Source organism: Syngnathus leptorhynchus, chromosome 5, assembly GCF_054491065.1.
Source record: "Syngnathus leptorhynchus isolate UIUO chromosome 5, UIUO_Slep, whole genome shotgun sequence".
Lineage (NCBI taxonomy): Eukaryota > Metazoa > Chordata > Actinopteri > Syngnathiformes > Syngnathidae > Syngnathus > Syngnathus leptorhynchus.
Genome location: NC_141199.1, coordinates 17,800,631 through 17,824,362, shown reverse-complemented (window position 1 = coordinate 17,824,362; position 23,732 = coordinate 17,800,631). Strand labels below are relative to the sequence as shown.

At 51.7% G+C, this 23,732-nt stretch overlaps 1 protein-coding gene across 1 annotated transcript; it reads right to left on the bottom strand.

Moving 5' to 3' along the window:
- Positions 1 to 449: 449 nt before the first annotated feature.
- On the bottom strand, positions 450 to 22,926 carry cacna1ib (calcium voltage-gated channel subunit alpha1 Ib). Its single transcript, XM_085911276.1, has 36 exons — positions 22,815 to 22,926; positions 22,056 to 22,189; positions 20,435 to 20,532; positions 19,708 to 19,867; positions 18,968 to 19,301; positions 18,791 to 18,883; positions 18,130 to 18,448; positions 17,816 to 18,054; positions 16,495 to 16,646; positions 15,625 to 15,810; positions 15,299 to 15,416; positions 15,055 to 15,210; positions 14,895 to 14,979; positions 14,669 to 14,820; positions 13,740 to 13,810; positions 13,194 to 13,629; positions 13,003 to 13,103; positions 12,262 to 12,385; positions 11,950 to 12,018; positions 10,406 to 10,584; positions 10,213 to 10,339; positions 9,850 to 9,975; positions 9,668 to 9,757; positions 8,708 to 8,900; positions 8,420 to 8,571; positions 8,249 to 8,358; positions 7,119 to 7,252; positions 5,994 to 6,064; positions 5,720 to 5,798; positions 5,528 to 5,649; positions 4,696 to 5,100; positions 4,493 to 4,627; positions 4,297 to 4,431; positions 4,065 to 4,233; positions 3,845 to 4,002; positions 450 to 2,867 (listed from the first exon to the last, which is right to left on the bottom strand). The coding sequence occupies exons 1-36, from the start codon at positions 22,905 to 22,907 to the stop codon at positions 2,607 to 2,609; spliced, it is 5,766 nt and encodes a 1,921-aa protein (XP_085767402.1). The 5' UTR covers positions 22,908 to 22,926; the 3' UTR covers positions 450 to 2,606.
- Positions 22,927 to 23,732: the final 806 nt, after the last annotated feature.

The following is a 23,732-nucleotide window of genomic DNA, read 5'->3' as shown; positions in this document are numbered from 1 at the left end:
CTTTGACTGGCAGTTGTGGGCGGGCGGGCGAGCGGGCGAGCCAACGGGCCTCCGTCGCCGTGACAACCGGAAACTGCGCGCGCTTGTCAAAACAATCTTTGCGAAGGCAGCTCAGCTCGCGGATGACTCCACTTAACTCGTGACTTGATATTAGAGACAATAGATAGCAAATGTCAGAGAACACCACACGGAGAGTTTTAGCCATAGAGAAGGACGGAACCTTTAACTGGACACGTCATGCTTCGATGAATATGTGAAAAATAGATATGTCCCAATCAACGAGCGAGTTATGCTCTTGGTTGGAGTGCCACTCGAGGAGCCAGCCGGCCAGCCAGCCAGCCGGCCGGCCGGTCGGTCGGCAAGCCAGCCATCCCTCTCAAGTAGAACTTAGACACTTTGACGCTCGGAGTTCGAGTTGAATTTTCTTGCACTCTTCAAATACTCCCGTTATTAAAACCAAACCATCACATAAAAACTAATGCAAACTTCAAAGAATTCAAGTGTAAAAAATAAAAAAACAACGAAATGGAGCGTCATATAAAAGGATTCCAGTGCTGCAAGTCAAAATGGCGATGATGAGCTCACGACCCGGCCCGGCCCGGCTCGGCTCGCAGGTCTCTAATTGGCGGCGGCGGCGGTCTCTCCCGTCCATGTCTTCTTCTTTCCTCTCGACCTCGCGAGCATCTGCTTCGTTAGCGGCCCACATCTGCCGGCCGACTTTCACCAAATGACGTCGTCCACGTTTGATCCGTTTCATTCTGATGACAGAATGCTGCTGCTCGCGTGCTGACTGGAATTAGAAGTGTTTTTTTTGTTTTTTTTCTGGTCGATGAATTTGCACCATCAAGTCTCTGAGAAGGTCCAAAAACGCTTCTGTTGTGCTGCCCTGGTCCTTACAAGAACCAGCAGGGCACGTTTTTGTTTTTATAATATAATACAATTTTCAAAATATATTTTAAAAAATATTCACGTGTAGATTTGTCTTTGGATTTTTTTTTTTTTTTTTAAATAACATATTTCTAAAATCTTCTTTCAAAGCTCCTTTTATATGACACCAGAGTGACATTCAGGAAAACAGAACGGCACATGCAATTTGGGGAAGGTGGGATACACATCACATGTAACAACGCCACCCTTTCTGTGACCTTTCAGTCTGGCATTTGAATCCCATGACACAAATATGATCTCCATTCTCCGAGCTCTACTACAAGGACTTATTGCATATCTCCAACGTGGTAGAGGCAAACTCGATGCTATACAATATTTAGTACTTGCTCCGCTACAAAAACACATCTCTGCATCATGCATACGTGTACGTCTCAAGAAAAAAAAAAAACCCACAGCGAGACCTCCGGACTCTGTACCAGACCCGACCAGCCCAGCCCAGCCCAGCCGACGGGACCAACGGACGAGGCAAACCGGAATCAGAGTTTGCTCGGCGCCGCTTGCCGAATTTGATTTGTTTTGTTCTGTTCTCTTGCTACACGCCGGCAGACCTGAGTCAGATGAGCTGTTTGGTCATTTTCAGCAGCAAAAAAACATCTTGATTTGCGCATCCAACAACATTGCAGCTCTGCTTATCTTTTATCACGTGATCAGAATTGATTCCAAAGCCAATTTCCATAACATGTCCCTTTTAAAATGCATACCGGAAGGTGCAGTGGAATGAGTGTCAAAGATGTCAAACTGGGCTGGAGATCCAATTCCAGGCCCACCAAGGCTGACAGTACGTACGTGTCGGCGCTGCACCATTTAAGCCCTTTTGGTTTTTAATCAGTGGTCAGAATTCAGACCCTACCAGCTCCAAAGTCCCGTTTCCACCAAGCGGCGCCGAGGTACGGTACCAATGCGAATCCATTTGGGTTACAGAGGAAGTCACGCGTACCGACAAATAATCATTCCTAACCTAACGTGAAGGAAGTGAAAGGTTCAAACGTATGACTCATCCAATGTCGCAATCGGTGAAGACACACAAGTTCTGGTTTTTGGTCTTCACCTGACCGCGAAGGGAACAAAAAGGTGGCAACACCATTGAGACGTACCAACTTGATCAAATTTGGCTTGGCGTGGCTCAAAGCACCAACGTCGTCCGGAGTCTCGACCTAACCGTGAAGCTAGTCAAACAAAGTGACATAGTAGTGAGCTAAACAACTGCAACGGGTGCACTTTCAGACCCAACAAAATCCCAAGACCCGTTTCCAGCAAGCAGCCGTACGCTTTGGTCTTCCTTTGTCCTAAATGATGCGTCTCGTCGATCAGCGCGTGGCCGCTTGTTGGAAAGGTGTCTTTGGAAGACAGATGCACGCACAAGATGGCGGACCAGAACCTGCCAATGTCCCACACCCGACACAATCCACTCGTCGGTCAATGCTGTTGTCACCATAAAACCGTGGACCGGCCACGAGGCGGTTCTTCCCCTTCCAACAGGCGTCGTCGACATTTTCCCCGTCATCTTCCGGGGCCCGAATTCCCCGAACGGGGAAAGACAGGTCGCGCTTTCGACGAGCGATCCCGAGCAGTCGAGTGACGGAGAGCAGACGGTTCAAAGACGAGAGAATTGGGTCATCACAGAACAACTTGTGACACGATGGGAGGAGAAAAAGGTTTCATCTGTTTTTGCGGGAGTTTGCGTCCCTTTCCAGGCTGCTCTTTGTGTTCGTCTGCTGACGGCCCGCCTCTTCATCGGGGGGCTCCTGCTGGGGGTGGAGTCCTTTAGTGGGTGGAGAGTCGTACTTCTCATTTGGGACCCGAGTGACATCGGATGGGTGAGCCCGAGGTGGAGAAATGCCGAAGCCGAGGCCTTCTTGGAGCCCCGCCCTCCCCTCGGGACTGCCGGAGGGTGATGACGAGTCGCTCTGGGACGGGTGCTGCGGACAGACAAACTTGAGTTTGCTTCAAGTCCCAACAAACAATCCGTAATGTGACCTTGAGCTCAGCGATACTCTTCTATCCTAATGAGCAAACAAAATCATTGTGCAACTAACCCATGAGATAAGAGACGCTAACAAACAAACAAGCTAACAAACAAAGTGAGAACCAAACTAGCCAACAAGCAAGCAAAATGCGTAACTCACGCGAATGACCAACAGAAGACAACCAAGCTTGCTAGCTAGCTCAATAACAAAAGCTAACCAAGCAACACAAGGCACAAATGAAACAAATTCATCAAAAATGAAATCGGTGCTTTAAAACATCCTATCTACCAAATATCACGGAACTGTATTTTTATTGTATTGTATGCTACGCTGTTTTAGCTTCACGTACTAGCACCCCCCCCCCAATGCAAATCTATAGAGGGGAGTGATGGAGGGATTGGGGCAAAAACAATCAAAAGAAGAAGGGAGGAAAGAGCTCTCCACAACAAAGAAGAAAGCCCACGTAACGAGATTAAGGAAAAACATGATAACCGGAGAAAAGAATGGCAAGGCGAGCGCCAGCCAAGACCGACAAAGCTGAGCGGCAGCCGTGCTAATTAGCTCGGCGCAGAGCGCTAGCGGATCACAGATGCACTGAGCTTTACAAAGCCGCCAGGTAGAGAGCAGGCGGGAGGGAGGGAGGGATGGGTCGCCATGGATACACAAGAACGAAAAAAGACCGGCGGCCCTTTGTTCTCGTTTCAGGCCCACGCCGGTGGAGGGAAGCCACCCCATACGGATGGTTGCTCTTCAAGCTAAGTTGGGACACGCCGCGCTAGTTGGGGAGGCTATCGGGCCAGTTAGGCCCAGGACTCCATCCAAATGGAAACTCGCACCTGGATGAACACGTTTGCACAATTTCTTGGGTGAAGACTTTGGTGCAGACGTCAATTCATCCATCCATTCATTCATTCATCCGGTCTTAATACCCGTGAGCGCGTGGACCCGTTGTTTGCTCCGGGTGAGCGGAGGGACGCCCAGGAGGCCAACCGGGACGGAGGCCCGTCTCCGGGGCCGGCGGCAGGGTGAAAGAAGTCAGCCGGGAGGTAGAAGAGCGGCGAAGAGCCCGGGTCTCCGAGGCGCTCACCTGCAAAACGCAATCCCAGTCGGCTTGCCGGAATATTGTGGAGTTGTGACGCTCTACGGCACCTGTGCAATGCGCCGGGCTTTGTCCTTCCACCGAGGGCGGACGGACGGCGCTTTCGAAAAGCTGGTGGACCGCCTCCTCTTTGATTTCTCCTCCGGAAGGAGCAGAACCAGGGAGGCCCTCGTATTGCCCCTCGTTTGCCAACTCACCTGAACTGGGGGAGTCGCCGCCCTGAAGGAGAAGCGTGACCGTGATGATGGAGACTTTTATGGATGCGTGTGTGTGTGTGTGTACCTGGCTTCCTCCTATCAGCATCTGGTAGCCGGCGTGTTCATCCAGGCTGAGATCATCGGGCAGTGCCGTAGACAATGATTTGTCAGACAGCTGCTCCGACATCAGTGAGGTCCGCTCCACCTCGGCCAGACGGACCTGAGAACCCCGGCCGGCACAGTCAGCCCCTGGATGTGTGTGTGTGAGTGTGTGTGTTTACCTCCCGTGTGTGCCCGTCACAGTCTTTACAAACAGGAGAGTAATGATGGAAGACAGAGCCAGACAGGTTGTCAATCATGTCACCTTCCATTGAGTCTTTAATGAGCAGAGAAACACTGTCCAGCCACTGGCTCTCCTGTGACACACAAATAATGGAAGAAGGCCCGGCCGAGCAGCGGCAATGACGCAAAATAATATCATTACCTGAGCAGGAGAATAAAGTCGACATCTGTGGTTGGTGTGTCCGTCCTGAGGAGCGGCGCCGGCAGCCCCCGCGTCCTTTGGCCCCGCCACGGAAGGTCCGCCCGGGTCCCCGACGGCGCCGCCGGCCACGGTGGCCCCCGCGATGGCCCCGATGCCTCCCATCATGCAGCACAGGCCGCCCTGGGCCAGCTCCAGCTCGATCTCGGCGTCCATCTCGGCGTCCTCCTGCGCCTCCTTGTTGGAGTCGTCCAGGTGTTTCATGAGCACGGCGACCACCACGTTGATGAGGACAAACTGAGCCGTCAACACGAAGGACACAAAGTACAAGGGCGAGATGAACTGGAGCCCCGCGTGGCAGCCGTAGTCGCTGCCCGGACGCCCCGGCGGGGACTCGCGGAGGGTGTCCTGAGGAGATGAGGGAAGGAAGATTCACCATCAATTTCATTGGCTGCAAAGTCCTGTGTTGGCAGAACCCAGTGGTGAACTGACATGAGCATGGCTTCAGCAAAGTTCCTTTCAAGCATCTGTAGCTAACGCAAACTGATAAGCAAAAAGTGTCATAGCTAACGTTAGCGAGTCATACATGCTAAGTTGGTTCTGTTAGCATTGCTAGCTAATGTTAAAGTTGAATGTCAATAGTTACCACAGAGACTAACGTTAGCGTCACACATGCTAAGTTGGTTCTGTTAGCATTGTTAGCTAATGTTAAATGTCAGCTGTTACCGCGGAGGCTAGCATCACACACGCTAAGTTGCTTCTGTTAGAATTGCTAGCTAATGTTCAAGTTGAATGTCAGTCGTTACCACAGAGGCAAACTTTATCAAATGTAAACCTTCATGATGCCGTTCCAGTTGTCGCCCGTGGAGACCTGGAAGAGCGTGAGGAAGGCCATTCCAAAGTTCTCGAAGGTGGCGTGACGGCTCATGCCCTCGCACGGATAGTCAAAGTTGCACACTGAGGATGGACATTTTGGATCAAAGTCTGGACAGCGTCGGTAAGGGCCGCCGTCCGTGCTACTTCTTACCCAGCTCTCCAAAGAGCTCCACGCCGAGAGCGGCGTAGATGAAGAAGAGCAGCATGAACAGCAGGCCGAGATTTCCAACCTGACGCGCAAAATCACAATCACGTCCGTCACCCTGCAGCAACTCAAATCTTGATGGCAGTTTTAAAATGGAATTTTGGGGGGGAAAAGTAAGAACATCTTCTGTTGGCCCGACGTTTCTCGGGAGAGAACCTCCACGGACGCTGGCCACCGATTGTTCTGTAAATGTTAATCAGGAGTTCCCACAACTGCTCACCTGAGGCAGAGCTTGGACGACAGTATCCAGTAAAGCTCTCATCCCGGTGGCCATTTTAAGCAACTTCAACACTGCAGAGCGAGAGCACACGCACACACGCACAAAGCGGAAGATTACACACAGGCTAGAAAAGAGCAAGCGGGAACAGAGAGATTACGAGCCAGCGATCAAGATGGCCACTCTCCAATTCCCGCAGGCCCAATTTAGAAAAGCGGTTAGCGGGAAGAGAAACAGTCGAGGGAATTAGTGGATGGGTTTTTTTTTTCAAATTCACTTTTAAAAAGGTGACACATATTCCATTCTTAAAATGACGACTTTAGAAAAAAAAAAAAAACCCTACAATTCTTCACTTCAGGTAAGTGTCAAATTAAGCACAACATCCAAGATAAGTGAACGTTTCTAATATACATCTTCCATAAATGGCACCAGAAAAAAAAAATGGCGGGATCAGTCAAGGCAGGAGCTAGCGGGTGAGCGCGCTAACACGATCTCCCGCAGACCCAGACAGACGCTAATCATTAGCGTAGGTGATAAAACCGCAAGATGGGTCGCCGGTTAGCCTCCAACGAGCCATCAAACCGCCACCCGGCTCGCTCATTAATTACTGCCAGCTGTCGTTTGATTAGCGCGCGGCGCCGGGGCCGTTCCGCGGAAAAAGGTCGCGGGGGGGACGGGGATCACGTGCGATGGCCGTAATTATCTTTTATCCAACTCATTTCCGAGTTAAAGCGGCAAAGCCCGCCGGGCCCGGACGCCGACGGCCGACTCGGTTGGGAATTGAGATGCTAATGCGGCAGATGTAACAAAAAGCACAATGTCAGTTCATCCCGCTAGACCTTTCCTCACATTTGTTCCAACAGAGCAGAGAAGAAGAATATGTCAAACTTTTTTCACTGTTAGCCACTGGAAAAAAAACCCCCTCAAAGGCTCAAAATAAGCATTTTTCCTTTTCCAGTTTGTGAGCTACAATGAGCATTTTGCGCTTCATGAATAGCAAAAAGCTTGGCTGGGCTGGGCTGGGCTGGACGCACGCTAACGTGCTTACGTCATCTGAGGTCAAGGCAAGCTAGAGGCTACGTAACTACCAACGAGCTTTGGCTGGCTACTCGAGCGGTGTGTCTCTACCTCTCGCTATCCTGAGCACCCTCATGATCCTGATGATGGTGGGATTAATAGGGAGAGAAGCGTTGATCTCAATCTCCTCTAACGTGATGCCCATCACAGACAGCAAGACGATGGCCAGGTCCAACTGGTTCCACCTGCGCACACACACACGGGGGGACACACCTGTCATCTTCATCAGAAGTAGCAGCGAGTGGTTTGCGAGAGTCATCCAGCTTAGAGGCTGAGGAGCTCTCCATTTCCATTATGTTCCTTCCCCCAATGAATATTAATGCTAACGATAGCATCGCACCCAAGGGAGGGCCCGTTCTCCACTCATGAATATTTAGGCTGGTACGGCGAGGGCGCCGTCGCAGCCGCCGAGGACCTCTTTACCTTGTCTTCGTTTACCAAAGAGATGACATTTGAGTTGTCCTTTTTGCCTTTGATGAAATAAGACCAAGACGGCCGTGCTAGCGTGCACCCTCAAATCCAGCAAAATGAGAAACAGCTTGCTATGGAGCAGCAGATGTAATCATGAAGATTTCCTCAGTGAGAACTTGCGCAGCAGCAGCTGCTGCTGCTTCTCCAGGCGGCGGACGGCAAATGACTCCGTCGATATTGAGATCCATTAAGTTCTATTTTTTGCACCTGCACAGCTTTGGCGTGGGTGTAAAAAAAGAAATAAAAATACATACGTACATATACGTATGTGTGTATATTGTGCGAGTCCTGCACAAAAAAAAACAAAAAAGGACAACACAAATGTCATCAGCAGTTTGTTGCCCAACTGAAGAAGACATTTTGGTCCAAATGGATGAGTCACACGTGGCTTTTAATCATCCATCTCTGAAGCTGAAAAACAAATGCCTAAAAAAAAACTCCAAAATATCAAATTGAAAGCAGCGCGCACCCCCGCAAGTCAGATAAGCTGAGGATTCCAGTTAGTCCTTTTATGGCGAGTCATCAAATTTCATGGCCATCTTCTGCCCAGACTCCTCAATTAGAAGCGCTAAAAATCTTTCCAATCTGCTCTTTCTAATTTGATAATGATGAGAACACTCAAATGTGAGAAAAAGGCTTTTTTCTTTTTCTCGCCTTTGGGGGACGACTAAACTGGGACTTTTTTCAAACGAAACCGGTCCTCGACATACCTGTCCTTGAAGAAACGGCGAAATCCAAAGGCCACCAGCTTCAGCGTGGCTTCGATGACGAAGGTGGACGTAAAGAAGTAGTTGCAGTACTTCAGCGCCGTCTCCAGAGACTAAGACAAACAAGATAGTCACCAGGGATTGGCAGCAATGCTGTGAGATGTTGGCTCCTACCTGAGGTTGGCTGTAGTGCTCCAGTGACATGGTGATGACGTTGATGCAGATGATGAAGGTGATGACCAAGTCCAGATAATGGCTGGTGCACAAAGTATGGATGGCCAGTCGAGTCGGGCCGTAGGAGGCGTAGTAAGGGAGCTTCTGGGCTTCTGCACACAATGGAAAGAATCTTGCAGTGGAGGAGATGCTCCATGCTCTTTGAGGAACAAAAATGATAGCTAGCTAGCTAGCTAGCTAGCTATTGTTTGTGCACGTGTGCTAGCATGTTTTTCAGTGTTTTCTTACTGCGCCTCTTCTTCTCCATGCGCCGATGGCGCTTCTCCTCACGCCGCCTGGCCTCCTCCACCTCCTGGTGTTGCCGACACTTGTGGAAGTTCTCCACCACCACGCCCACAAACATGTTGAGCACAAAGAAGCTGACGATGAGCAGGAAGGAGATGAAGTAGAGAAGCATCCACGGGTTGTTGTTGATCACCGGCTGCAAGGGGGGGGGGGGGGGGGGGGCGACAACGGCAAGTTAAGATGGATACAGTATGTTAGGCTAGGCTAGGCTAGGCTCGGCCAGGCTCCTTTCATGAGTATGATCATTTAGATTGTTCAGGATTCTCAGACCCTTACACACCAAACTCCTAAAATGAATGACCTCATTGTTACGAATGCTAAATGCTTAACCTCAACTAGCGCTAACACCGGCGCTAATCGTGATTGTCAACGCCTCGACGTCATTCATTGAGCTATTTGAAAAAACAAAAGTGATCCTCATAAAGTGAAGGTGGACCTGGGAAACTTTTTTTCCTCTCAACTATGCCGTATAATATGCTATCCCGCATTTCATCTTTTAAAAAGTCCAATCACTGTCCGGTTTCTATAGAAGTGTCAGCCAATTACCTAAAGCCAAGCGGCCAGCCTTGCGCAAAAAAAAAAAAAAAAAAAAAAAAGACATCTTCCACTGAAATATATAATTTATGAGCATATAATACATGCCGAAGATTGGAAAAGGAGCAGGTGAAAGTTATTACGCTGCGCCATTAGCAAACAACAATCCCGGATTGAGTGTCACAAAAAAGCGGAGGAATTGTGTGAGACTGAGATGAAAGCTAAAATTGGATTCGTCTTTTTTTTTTTTTTTCTGACGGAAGAAAGGACCTTCTTTTCTTAATGGCCCTCCGCTTGAAGGTTAGGTGAACAAAGGCATCCAGTTCAGGCAAATTTGGCAAGCCTTGACATTTTGCCACATGAATTCACCTGCTGGTCGATGCCCACCGCGTCCAGTCCGTGATACATGATGTTCACCCAGCCGTCTTTGGAGGCCAGAACAAACAAGGACATCAGAGCCTTTGGGACGGACGCCAGGCAAAAGCACACGTCGGACTCCAGTTCGTCAGCTCTCAAAAGGGGGGGGGGGGGGGGGGGGCGACGCTTCGTACCTGGCCGAGATTGTCAAAGTTATATTTGTGATGCACCCATCGGTAGCTGGCGGCCAAGCAGTCCGACTTGTTGGTGATGTTCTTGACGTCCGGCCCCACGCAGTAGTAGAACTTGCCTTTGAACAGCTGCACGCACGCACAAACAAACACACACACGGGCTTGTTGTCGTCGCTTTTGCCAAGCGCTTCCATAATTAGCAGCCGACGCAGCAGCTCCAGCGCGCACAGCCTGCTTTTCCCTCGTGAGGACCATTGTCATTCACAAGCGCGATGGAAACGCTGAGAAGAAAAGCAGGGCGGCGCCGGGCCGCAGAGGAAAAGCGACTTTATCGGCCGGTCCATTTCCTCCCTCGACTCGTCTACCTGAACTCCCAGAATTCCAAAGATGATGAAGAAGGCGCAGCAGATGAGGACGATATTGCCGATGGGCTTGAGGGAGGTAATGAGGGTCTCCACCACCAGCTTCAGACCGGGAGCTCTGCTAATGACCCTGCCAGGGAGCAGAGAGAGCTCGCGGTGAGCTTCCTTTCACGTTAAGCGTACCTGGGCCGCCGACCTGAGGGGTCGCAACGTCCGAAGTAGTCTGAGGACGCGGAGCACGCCGAGGATCTTGGCGCCGCCCGCCATGGACACCACGATGTCGACGAGCGAGACGAAGACCAGGAAGCCGTCCAGGATGTTCCAGCTGCTCCGCAGGTAGGCCGTGTCGCCCAGGTACAGGCCCATGGACACCACCTGCGCAGATGATGAGGAGGAGACCACGCTCTCGTGTTAACGTCTCCTTTCCGCATTAGGCTCGTTTTTTTTCTTTTCTTTTGTTTCACGGTGCTCGATGAGATGCACGGCAGCGCACGTGGTGTGCGAGACTTTGGGGTTGGGGAGCTCATTTTAGAAAATCACCAAAACCTTTGCTGCCAGGCTCCACTCAGACGTCATAGGCAGCCAATGGCTTGGAAGTAATTCCCATTTTTCTCTTGATTTCAGAACTACTTGGAGTCCGATGTGGGTGACGTCAAGTGAGCCAGATGTGGCAGGCTGTTGGGGATACGGAAAAAACCGGATGGCGGGCGGGCGGCTACGCGGGCGGGCATGCACGCGGGCTTCTTTTCATCCCGGCTTACTTGCCAAGCTCACGCACGCAGACATCCAGGCCGTGTTACAGGAATAAGAATATCCTGGGGAGCCGTGCGGGCATCTCAAAGACTGTGATGGCTTTTGTTTGGGGCGGGCGTCATTTGACACCTGCCAACGCTCGCTGGTGAGAAAAGTGTCAAGCGGGAACACAACGCTGCCTGCTTCCTCCGGGGGAAACAAAGAGAACGGTGGAAAAAGACGCCGAAATTCTGTCACGAGGTTTTTGGGGGAAACAAAAGTCCAACTTTTTTTTTTCTTCTTCAAATGGAGCAAGCACATGCTCAAATGCACAATCGTAGCTCAGCTCAGCTCAGCTCAGCCACCATTAACACACTTTGGCTTGCGGATGTGTTAAAAGCATCTTTCTTTGCTTTTTCGCTTGAAAGAAGCAAAACCAAATCATTTATTTCATCTTGATGAATTTCGCTCTTCAAAGGGGGATAAATGTGCTCCTACTGTTTCTAATTACAAGCCTGCCAGCGTGCGATCAAGGCTGCGCGCATCATTTTGCAGTGTGTGTGTGTGCGTTGATAGCTTTTGCGTTTTGAGCTTGATACTGAAGTGAAAGCTTTGTAAAATGCTGTCGTCAGGAAAAATAGCCAACGTGGCCCGGGAACGCAGGATGCTAACGGGATGCTAACAGGTCGCTAGGTCAGTCAGAGCTCGGTAGGATTCAAACAAACGGAAAAAAAGCACAGTGATAAAAGAGAATCAAACATGCGAGGAACAAACATATTAAGGACGCGCTAGCAACACGTGAACTTCACCTGGCCTCCCGTGACGATAAACATCTACCCCCGAGAATTAGCGGCCACGATAACGGAGCCCTTAATAACGGATGAATAATAGATAAGAGCGCTCTTGCCGGAATAAGAGTGTTTGCCGCCATTAGCGGGAGACGCTAAAGAGGTGCAAGAACCCGCTAATGGACTTGATGAATGGGTGGATGGATGGACGGCCGCTTACCTTGAGAGTCATTTCAGCCACAAAGATGGCAGTGAAGGCATAGTTGGAAAGGGTGAGGAGAAGCCGTTCCTGCCACACACAAGGAGAGCTCAAGTGAGAAAGACAAACACAAAAAAAAATGCTTCAGTCAGCTGAAATCCACGTGACGACGGCCTGAAGAGTGCGCCGGCGATTAATATCGGCAGATACTTAGAGTTCATTTGGGCCCGCTACACCAGCAATTTATAGCCCGCGGATCAAAACAGATGGACCTCCAGCCCAGCGGACGTCCAAAGCTATCAAGTAAGAGCCCATAAGAGTAAATCACGTTACCAGGCTGCCTTGGAGGATCCTGGGCCTCTCCAGAGCCACCGTGATGCAATTGAGGAAGATGAAAACCAGGACCACGTAGTCGAAAAGCTTGTGAGCAATGATGGACTGGCAGAGGGTCCGGAACCTGGCAAGCCGGCCGGCGGGGAAAAAAAACCACAAAAGACAATCCGACATTTGTTCCTTTCATCACGCCAAAGACGACAATCAGGCATGTCGGATCGCTTTTCATCCCATGGAAATGGGATACGATTGCGTTTACCATACGATGGATGGCATGCCATGTGATATGATGAGCAATCAGATGGAATTTGGAGAAAAAAACTGGTGTGTCCCCGGGTATCGCGGGCGAGCAGACAGGATCCCCTCCGACGTGGCATCATTTGTTTGCCGATGGCACGAGCGGATGACAAACACACACACGCGCCATAAAATAGCACCTCGACAGATGGCGGGCGCCGGCGAGCCAAAGGCAGCCCAGCCCGTCCGTCCGTCTCTCTCTTGGCCTTGGGGGGACTGTGGAGAGGAAGCCATTTGGTTTGTTTTCAAGGTTCCCAATTAGAATCCCAAAGGCGGGCTTTTAAATGACCTTGACGGCCAACCATCGCCAGGTGGCAAATCTCAAGAGTTTGCCGGCTGAACAAACCAGCTAGCTGATGATGAAGAAAATGATCAGGACCAAGAAAACGATGTTGATCGCCATGATGATGAAGAAGCTGAAGACGATAGCAAATGTCGGCTCACTTATTTTGCGGGGAGAAGAGGTAGACGGACCAGTCCTCTCGGCTTTGGCACCAGTCGGGCTTGTACACCTGGGCCATCTTCTGCGCGCGGAAACAAAGACCCTGCGAAAAGGAGCGACTTTGACTGCTTCCGCTTCAAAGCATCCACTTGGGCTTTTGGCTTTCTCATTCCGTTTGAAACAAAGCACCCACATAGTCCGTCTCTTCATCCAGATCGCCTCGTTCTTTGCGCGCGTTGACTTGCGGGAAAACGTCAGCCATCGGCCGGCCGCGAGGTCCCGGAGTCTTTCCGTTACAGTCCCGGCGCTCCGTCCCGCCGCCGCCGCCGCTCCCCGTCCCGGAAGCCCCCGTCACCGAGCCCCTGCCGCTCCTCTTCCGGGAGTCGGCGGGAGGCGGTCGGCCCCCCAGCTCCGGTAGCTCCAGGGACAGAGCCCGGCGCTCCCTCCCGGACAGTCCGGCCGCGGGAGGACCGTGAGGAGGCGGAGCTTGGTGGGCGCGCGGGGGCCGAGAGAGGAGGGACTCTTGCTCGGCCGCTCGAGGGGTGCGGCTGCCGTGAACGCGGAGGCTGCCCCCCACCAGAGGGGCCCCGAAGCCGTAGTTCCTGCGGCCCAGGCTGTTGGAGCTGGACCTTGGGATGGCGCGAGAAGCAACAGGATTGACAGCGTTTGGAGCAAAGCTTTCCAATCACGGCGGCTCTTGAAAATTCACCGACCAAGGGAAACGGCCGTTGCTTCTTACCTGCGGCTCCAAGCAGAATGAGGATAGAAGGGGCGCCCCCAGTTGTGGTAGTTGGAACTGCGACCGTGTCGCTAAAACGGGACACAAGGTGATGACAATCGCCTCCAGATCAGATCTGGATCAAGCTGTTTTTCAATCACAAAATTGGATTCAATTGGAGCTCTTTGCAAAAGCGACACAAGGAGCGCTGGCACAAATTGAAGGCCGGGGTCTTTTTTTTGTTGTTTTTATCTTTCCCAGGTTACCTATGTCAGTCAGTCAGAGATTCCCAACACTCAGCAATTGAGGTCATTTTGGAATAAACATTTGAAATGAGGCGGCCACCCGCTTTGATTTGCGCAGAAAGAGAAGGCAAGCAGCCAGCCGCGTTTGTTTCGGCGTGTCTAATCCTCTCAGCGTGATGGACCTAATTATATGTTTTAGCCTTCGCTAAGACACCATCCTGAGAGATAATATTTCCATGCGCCCGTCGCTATGGAAACGGTAACAAAGTGCGCCTGCCGCACGGGAAGTTAAGTCCCGTGTGTGTTTTAGACAGCGCAAATTGCCGTCGGGATCATTTGTTCCGCACTGGATGCCGCGAGCCACGGGCGACAACCAAGACGACAACGCAAACGCCATGCCGGGACCTGCTTTTTGCCTTTACGTTTCCTGCTGGGATATTTTCAGCAACTGGGTTGAACATCTTTTTTGCCCCCTAGCGGCTGCGAGCAGGACGGCGACGACTTCGGCCTCGTCTCGGCGCCGTCTTCACGGTCCCGGATACGGAGGAAAAAAAAGCCAGCTTGTGCCACGCAGCTGCGTTTCAATCAATCGGGCCGGCGTCGGATAAAGTCCAATTAGGACCGGCAGCTGCTCTCCGAATTGATGCCCCAGTTGAGATATGGGTTGCTTCAACATTTTTGGAGGGACGGGCAAAGGGCACGCACCAGTGAGAGGGAGCGTCTCTCCAGGCTTCCCTTGCCGCCGCTGATCACGCTGCTGTTGCGGGACTCGCCGAGGAAGCTCCGCCTCTCCCGCGACCCCGCCGGGGCGCCGGGCTGCAGGTGGCCGTTGGGCGTCAAGGTGCAGATTCTGGGGTCTGGAAAGCAGAGATGGAGAAATGGTTGACGTTTCCCCGTCCGTGACATTTTTTGCCAGCACGGCCAATCTCACCCGACAATTTGACGGAATCCTGCTTGTCGCTCTCGTCAAAGTTGGAGGAGGAGCGCTCGTCGGAATAGGAGCGATTGGCGTCACCCTGGCCGGCGGGCGGGCGGGCGGGCACGTGAGCAGGTGATGGGGCTCAGCGAGGTGAGGCGAGGCGAGGCCTTACCTCCGCCTGGAAGCCTTCCACCAAGATGGCCACCAGCAGGTTGAAGAGGACGTAGTTGCCGAAGGTCATGAGCGCCACAAAGTAGAGCGCCGCCAGCGGCGAGGTGGCCGCCATGCCGTTGTACAAGACGGCGTTCCAGTCCTCCTGCGTCAGGATCTGCAAGCACACCCGGGACAAGCAAACCATGTCAATATTTCATTTTGCCGGCCGGCGACACGGCGGACCCGACCGACCGACCGACTACCTGGAAGACGGTGACGATGGCCCACAGCAGCGAGTCAAAGTTCTTCCTATCCGGCACCGTGTCGCCCGTGTCCGTCTTCAGGCTGAACTTGCAGCCAAAGATGTGCATGCCCAAAATGCTAACCAGAGACACAAAGCAGAGAAGATCATTGCGCCGGTGTCATTCCGGGTGAGGCGGGTCGTGCTTTCGGAGTGTCGGCTCGTCGGAGCGTGACGCACGGCGCAGCCTCCAGACTCCAAAAGAATAATTGGGCGCTCGGATTCTCAAGGCCGGCAAGTGACACAAAAACACTGAAGTTTTCCCATTGAAGCTGGCTGGAATCTTACCTGAATATGAAAATGAAGAGCATGAGCAGCATGCAGAAGGTGGCCACGTTGTCCATGGTCTTCATGAGGACCACCAGCTGCCGCCTCAGAGCCGGCATGAACCTGACCAGCTTGAGGACCCGCAGAAGACGGAAGGTCCTCAGCACCGACAGCCCGCCGTCAGACTGGCCCAAGATCTCGCACACGCTGAATGGATGCAGAAAAAGATGAGCTGTTTTGTAATTCCAGGAAAATGGGCAATATTTGTCAATTGCTTTTTCCTTTTCAATTGAACGGAAGAAAAAGACCATGTTCAAAAAGCCTTACAAAAATTCTCATTGGGGCAAAAATATTTCAAAACAGTTCAGCTTGCAATTCACATCTTAGTAGGTTGAGCTCCTGATCCCTATTTTTTAATGAACTGGCAGGTCAATCGCAATTTTTCTCAGCTAAATATCGGAATCGGCCCGAGACGAATCCATTTGGGTGGGCGGGTGGCGGGGGGGCCTTTGTCCAGAATGTCCATCATGCTGACAAATTAAAGGCGGGTGCAGTCCCCGCCTCCTTCATGGCAGGAGAAAAGCGGCGACAATGGAGTGCCGTACGCTTCGGCGAGCGCATTGAGGCGCGCCGACGGCGGCAAATTGGAGATAAGGCCCACATACAGCGAGGTGTGGCATGACGGCCTCGTTTGATCTTCGGGGGGGGGGGCTTTCATGTCCAATCAAAGGCAGCAAACAGGAAACGCATAAAAAGCACCTGAAGCCTGACAAAAGACCAAAAGGGGTGATTTGACGCTCCGGCATTCAAACACTTGACAAGGTTCTGAGCAGCTGCAGCTCAGGCAGCCAAAAAAAAATCTGAGGGATGCGATTTGTGGAAGCGCCTCACCTGATGATGACGATGATGCCGTCAAAGACGTTGTACGGGTTGCGCAGGTAGTTGAAGGAACCGAAGGCGGTGACTTTCAGGATCATCTCCAGGGAGAACATGCTGGTGAAGACAATGTTGCAGATCTCCAGAACGTTGGTCAGCTCCTCGGGCTGAGCGCCACACACACAAAGACGGATTTTCAGAAAAGGGCCCGACCCGGCGCAACTTCCACAAATGGAACCCTAACTCCGAGGAAAACCAGAAAAGCAGATTTGTGAGTTTGAGCGTGGTGGGTATTTTTGGATGCGGCTTCCTTCCTTCCTTCCGGTGATGCCTTTGCTGACATTTGTCAGGTTGCGCACAGGCACCGCCGGGCCGCCTGGCCGGCTGGCGCGTTTGACATTTCAGAAACAGCGGCGGCGCAGAAATCCATGCGCTGCGTTGTTGCATTTGCATGCGTGCATGGGCAGGCAGGCGCTAATAAGTGCTTAGCGCCGGGCAGGCTAACGACGCTTGGCCACCCGTTTGGCTAACGACGCTCGCGCGCCTTTGTGTCCTCGGTCTCATTAGAGGCAGACCGGGGATCAGATGCAAAGACCTGACCGGCGACGGCTCAACTAGATCCATAACGAGCGCGCGAGGGAACCGACGCCGTCATTGCACGGACAAAATGTTGTAAAAGCACCATTTAGTTTTTTTTTCTATTGATTTATTTGGCCTGCTCACAACCAGGTGAAGGGTTGGCAGATGCTGCTTCAACTCCTAATTGAGGCTAATGGCGTGGTCAGAGGAGCAAATGGAAACATATTGCCATCGTATCCCATTTGGAGCAAAGTGCGTCGCGCCACCAGCGGAGATCATCCCATCCCATCACAACCAAGTCAATTTGATGCCATCGGAATGGCAACAGATTCACATGGCCAAAGGATCCGTGCGTTTTGTCTCGTTGACAAGAGAGCGCCACGGTGTTTGGTCTCCACGGCGACGCAGGTGCCGAGTCAGATTGAGCCAGTTCGACTTTGGCCCCGCTGGATGTCTTCCCAGTTAGAGCGCCGCCGTCGCCAGACTATTTTTAGCCGCCGCGAGAGCCGGCGTGTATCGAGCGCGGGAGGGAGACGTCGATAGAAAGACAAAGCGGGGACGGCGGGGAAAAAGAAAACAAAAGAGGGCAAAGGTCACGTCTTCTTTCCATTGTTGCGTTGACTTCTATTGTGTTGTCGCCGATACCGCTTGGGAATTTTGCCAGAATCAGCAGTAAAAAAAAAAAAAAAAACCAAATGAGCCGAACGCGAATCAAAAGCGAACGCGGTTGCGTCCCTAATGAAGCGTCCGTCCGTACCTGCTGGTGATGCTCGATGCCCATGCTGATGGTGTTGATGAGGATGGCGATCATGATGCCTCTGTTGAAATATTTGCTCTCCACGATGGCCCACAGCTTCCTCCTGGTGGCGTACCACAGCCGCCCGCAGCGCTCGCAGTTATCCGCCGGGCCTCCCGCCTCATCCGCGGCGGGGAGCGGCGGCGGCGGCTGGCCGCGGGGGGCGTGCTTAGTTTTGTCGCGGTGGCGACCCGCCGGGCCTGCACATTCCGCAAAATCATTTCTCCCTGAATACCATCAAAGTCAAAAGTCCGGGGAGACCATAAGGCGCTCACCGTGGGGCAAAAGGTCACCACGCTGGCGAGCTCCCCTCCCGTTGGCCTGCGCCGGGCGCCGGCCCCTGGCGCGGAAGCCCCGGGGTTTGCCGCGCAGGGCGTTGAAGAGGGCCGCCACGTGGCGGCGGGCTTTGCGGAGGACGTGGCAGAGGAGCTGGAAGAGCTCCTCGTAGCAGTCGCCGGGCTCGCTGGCCAGCGTGGACGAGGACGAGAAGCGCGCCCGCTGCTCCTGCATCAGCTGGTGCTCGCGCTGCTTGGTCTCCGAGAACTGCGTGGCGATCACCACCAGGCACAGGTTGATCATGAAGAAGGAGCCCACCTTGGAGAGTCAAGCGAAGTATTAAAAGTCCACACACCCTGGAAACCGACACACTCGCGCCGACAAATGACGAGTTCATTTGCCAAGAAAGGCGGCTGATGATTAGCGGGCCGGACGTCCTGCCATCAAAGTAGTCATCCATCCATCCATCCATCCATCCATCCATCCATCCATCCAATCCATCCATCCATCCATCCATCCATCCATCCATCCTCACTCGTCTTCCCAGCTTTCATCTCCCCCATTTTCCAGGCCATTTCATCACCACCCCCCCCTTAGGAATCCCAATGAGCCATCAAGCGAAGCGCTTCCACGCTGTAAAAAGAAATTACTCAGACTCACAATGATGAGCAGGATGAAGTAGATGAAGTTGTAGAAGGAATGCGCGTCCATCACGTAGTACATGATCTCCACCCAGCCCTCCAGCGTGATCACCTACACACACACACACACACACACACACACACACACACACATCAACACACACACACGTGAAGGCAAGGAGCGTTGGCCACGTACCTGGAAGATGACGATCCAGGCGTAGGCGATGTTGTCAAAGTTGATGGCTCCCTTGTGCGGGTTGCTGAATCCGGTGTGACACCTGCTGTAGTACTGGTTCCAGTTGACGCACAGGCCCGTCGAGCCGTTGAGCGGAGGCTCGGCGCCCAGGCCCAGCGAGCGGCGGCGGAGCACGTCGTCCTTGTCCAGGCAGCAGGCCCGGCCGCCCTCGCGTCGCGACGGCACGTCCCGGCACGACATGATGCCGTTGTCCATGGGCAGGGAACAGATGAACGGACGCTCGTCGTCCTCGTCCGCCATGTAGTACGGCCGCGGGAGACGGACGCCCGTCGTCCTGATTTAGCAAAGCCATTGACATTTGGTTCGCGTGTCCAGCGCGAGGCAAGCCACAGAAATGGCAGCCATTTTAGACTCTGCCATTTTCACTCATCCCCTGCCAACCCACTTCATATCTTTGACGTCTATAACCGTCAATGGCACTGAATGAGTTACCATCTTTTTTGTTTTTTTCTTTTCTTGATGGTCCTTCAAAGGGAAAACCTTCCAAAAGGTTTTGTCCAATTTCCGCCAAATTTGAAAGCAAGATGTGCATATGTGTGTGTGGGGAAAAAGTCAAGTGGGTCAGGGCGTTGCATGATGCCTTTATGTTCATCTTCAAATTGAAATTTGACCCTCCCGTGAACTTTTTTTTTGAAGCCAACCCCCTTACGGACGGACGGAGGCGGACACGGCACACTCACTGCGTGAAGTTCTCCTCCGGGTAGCAGCGGTTCCTCAGCAGCCCCGCCCATAACTGAACGCCGATGATGCCAAAGATGAAGAAGACAAAGAAGCAGAGCAGCAGCACGTTGCCCAGCATGGGCAGCGTGTCCAGCAGCAGATTGACCAGGATGCGCATGCCTACGCAATACACACACACACACACACACACACACACACACACACACACACACACACACACACACACACACACACACACACACACACACACACACACACACACACACACACACACACACACACACACACACACACACACACACACACACACACACACACACACACACACACACACACGCTGAGAGACGGACGGGATTCGTGAAAGTAAGCATGCAATGATTGGCCTTGGTCTTGTTTCATTTCAACGGAAATAAAATGAAATGACATGAACGGATCGGTCCTCGCTCATTCAACCAAATACAAAATAAATCAAATCAATGAAATGCAAATGAACTAGAATCCAATTCAATTTGATTTTAGGGGGAAAAAAAAAAAGTCATGTTTTTGGGAAAATTCAGTCAAAGCTGAATTTAACGCCACTTTTTGCAGATCAAACCCCATCAGAAAAGATTTCGCCGCTCTTATGTTTTAAAACCCTCGGCTCACTTTGCTCATTTTTGCTGGCGAGCCTAAATGTAATTTCTGGCTTTTGCTGGGTCAAATAAGCTCGTCGTTCCGGCGACTCACTCGGCACTCGGTTGATGGCTTTGAGCGGTCGCAGGACTCGCACCGTCCTGATGGCCGTGAAGTTGATGTTCTGCAGGTCCAGCGAGTACTCCACCATGCTGAGGGAGGGGGAAAAAAAATAAAAAAAATTGAAAAGACCTCAGTGGAATGGCAAGAAGAAACAAAAAATAATAATCAGAACAATTTTTGGGGAAGAAAAAAAAAGTTTCCATGTGAAGAGAGCCTCATTGTTGGCACTCTCGAAATTTGTAATCATTGAAATTTAAGAACACTCTTCTCTGTGACTTTTTGAATTTACAACCAAGATTTCATTTGGCCCACCGGCGACCACGTGAGACGTCTTCTCAACTTGAGAACACGGCGAGATGATGGAGCGCAATGAAATGACGGCGCCGCTTCGGGAGGAATAATTGCCGGCCTGAGAAAAAGAACTCCCAGCTCACGTGGAGATTGGGTGTCAAGATGTCAAGAACCCGCAGCGCCTATTGAAATTAAAAAGCACCGGTCCGCAGCCAGATTACAATGAGGCGGGGAAGTCCGTCAAAACAGTCTGAAGTTGCAGATAAAGAAGTTCCAGCCGCGCAAGCGAGAAAGGATTTTTCGAAACGGTGGCCGAGATGTTCTTTCCTTTAGTCTTTGTCAGAACTCGGATGAGCCTTCGTCGGTCCGATTAGCCACAACATGAAGTATGGAAACAAGATTCATATGGTTTGATTCATGGGCTATTGGAATTTCTATCTGCCAAAGGTGGGTCCGTCGTTGAGTTTAGCATCACACCAAAAAGCCTGCTGGATTTTTCAAAGCACGCACGTGACTCCTTTCTTCCGTGTTTGTTTGGCCTCATGGGGGTGCTTGGCTGCTCAGCCGTGTTTACTTTCTCCTGGTGGCCCCGCGTGAGATTCTCCCAAGGGCTTCTGGAGCGGAACGCGCAGACGCTTTGTGGTTGTCGAACAGGACGCCACAAGCCAAAAGAAAAACAAACACGCAGTTGCGGCGGATGGATGGCATTAGATCGGCTCTCGTCCAAATAGAAACCATTGACAGTAGACAAAGGAAAAGAAATGGCGCTATAGGCTAACAATTAGCATTTTGAATGAACAATTCAAATGATATCACACGGCGCATGCCACGCTCTTTATTTATTTATTCGGCCACCTCGTGAGGTCAAACATCAACATGGGGACTAATGAGGGTCAAGAGGTCGGACGGCGAACGACTGGCTGGCGGGCTGACGCGACTGCGGCTAAACGCCATTTAATCAGCGGTGGCCCAGACGCCCGCCATTAACTCGGTGACCTCAAGCATCATCCGACGATTGGGCCCGCGCTAATTAATTTCAACACACACGCAGCAAAATAAACTGCACCAATCAGGCCGGCCACAATCAAACATATTTTCAAGTGAGTTGGAGTCTGGAAACCAGCTCGAGGAAAAACACCAACACACACACATAGGCAAACGTGGTCCGGGGCTCATTAGAAATTCTGTCACGCACGCGCACAACTTGGAGGCGTAGACACAATTGCTGCTCGCGCTTTCCCGCAGCTCGCCCGAGTTCCCGGGGGGGTCTTTTTATGCCCGCGTGTGTAATTGGCCGAGAAAAGGAAGACGTCTGGCTTACCCTGCCATGACGATAAAGAAGTCCAGGCGGTTCCAGGTGTCTCCCAGGTAGCAGCGCCGGCCGAAGATTCCCAGCGCCACCATTTTGATCACCATCTCCAAGGCGAAGAAGATGTAGATGAAGGCGTCAAAAGCCTGCCGAGACACATTGTCGCTTTTACTAAACATCCAATGACCTTGTGGATGTTAGCAGTCATGTGCGCTAAATGCTAATACACTCCTTTTACAGTAAAACACAACAACTCAAGACACAAACAAGTTTCATTTCAGAAACATCAAAAGCAATGTAGAATCGACAGTCAAGTAGCACGCTATGCTAACAGATGTCAAGTCAGCTTTCATTTTGTCATTTTTTTGGCTCGTTACGTCTCCGCCGATGCGTCGATTAAATCAGATGCCAACGTAAGCGCTAACAGGCTGGAGACGTATGCCTGCACACAGCACCCACTCGTCCACCTTTGACACGGGGGGGCTCGTCTGACGAGCGAGCTGCTCACGAGAGCATGAAGACCACACGCTAAGTCGGTGAGTCACGGCCGGGAGCTTCTAGTGGGCGTCGATCCGAGCTCGAGCTGCGTCGAGAAACGCAAACCACGCCAGGCTGCTCGATGGCGCTCGATGGAACTATCGGCTTTTGGTTGGACCGCCCCGCCGCCACTCTCAAATTCAAATCGACAGTCCAATGAGCTTTTCAGAGTAAGGTCACCGAGTCCAAAATCTGCATTCCAGTCATTGCAATGGAATGAAAGGAAAAACTTACCGACAGGATCTGGCATCGGTCGGAGGGGCAGTCCGTGTTCTGGCAAGGTTGGTACATGCCCAGCGTCACGCAGTTGAGGATGATGACCATCATGCTGACCCGCTCGAACCACGTGAAGACAAAGGGACAGTTAAGGGAAACGCTGAGCACCCATAGCAAGTGGAGTTCCCCAGGGCTCTGTAGCGAGACTCGCTAAATTTCATTTGTTTACAGCAACTATGCTAATCTTCAGCGCCACCATTCACGCGGCTTCGCCGCAGTCAGGAAGAAGGTTCCGGATGGTTCCGAGGCCCTTCCAGAGCCACCGCTAACCCAAAAAAGGTCACCGGCTAAGACGGTAGCAGGTCCTTCCCACACCCTTTAGAATTAAAAAGGCTCATCTGTCTTTCTGGATCATTGACATTTGAAGGGACTATGCCATTTTTGGCCGTGTCAGCATTTTCCTCCCCATATAGCGAGCTGCACCTGATGAGCCCAAAGCTGCAAGACCATTTCAGCACCTCCTCCTCCTCCTCATGTTTTAGTCTTTCTAATTGAACTACATTGCAATCTCGTTAGAATATAGTCCGATTTTATGAGGCGCTTTTGGCTCCACGCCATCAAAATGAAAAGCCACGTGAATTATTATTTGATTTTTTGAAATCACTTCTCATTTGAAGTCGAGCTGGAAGGTGTTCTTTCAGCCTCGACATAGTAAAAGCCTATTTTCCGCATTCCATCTCCCACTCAGCTGCCATTGGAGTCCGTCAGACCTGTTGCCATGACAACCAGCACACAAAAAAGAAAGATAAATCCGGGGTGTGCACGAGATTTAATAAGTCACCATTTGGCAAATGAAATTGGCGCTAAATTTATGAAAATCTCAAGCAGAACATTTTGTGACACACACACACACACACACACACACACACACACACA

Coding starts and splice junctions, on each gene's coding strand:
- cacna1ib (XM_085911276.1), bottom strand. CDS start 22,907: ATGATGGTCATCATCCTCAACTGCGTGACGCTGGGCATGTACCAACCT. Junction 18,884..18,967: donor CCTGGATCGTCATCTTCCAG/GTACGTGGCCAA, acceptor GTGTGTGTGTAG/GTGATCACGCTGGAGGGCTG. Junction 6,065..7,118: donor GGTGCTCAGGATAGCGAGAG/GTAGAGACACAC, acceptor CTCGCTCTGCAG/TGTTGAAGTTGCTTAAAATG.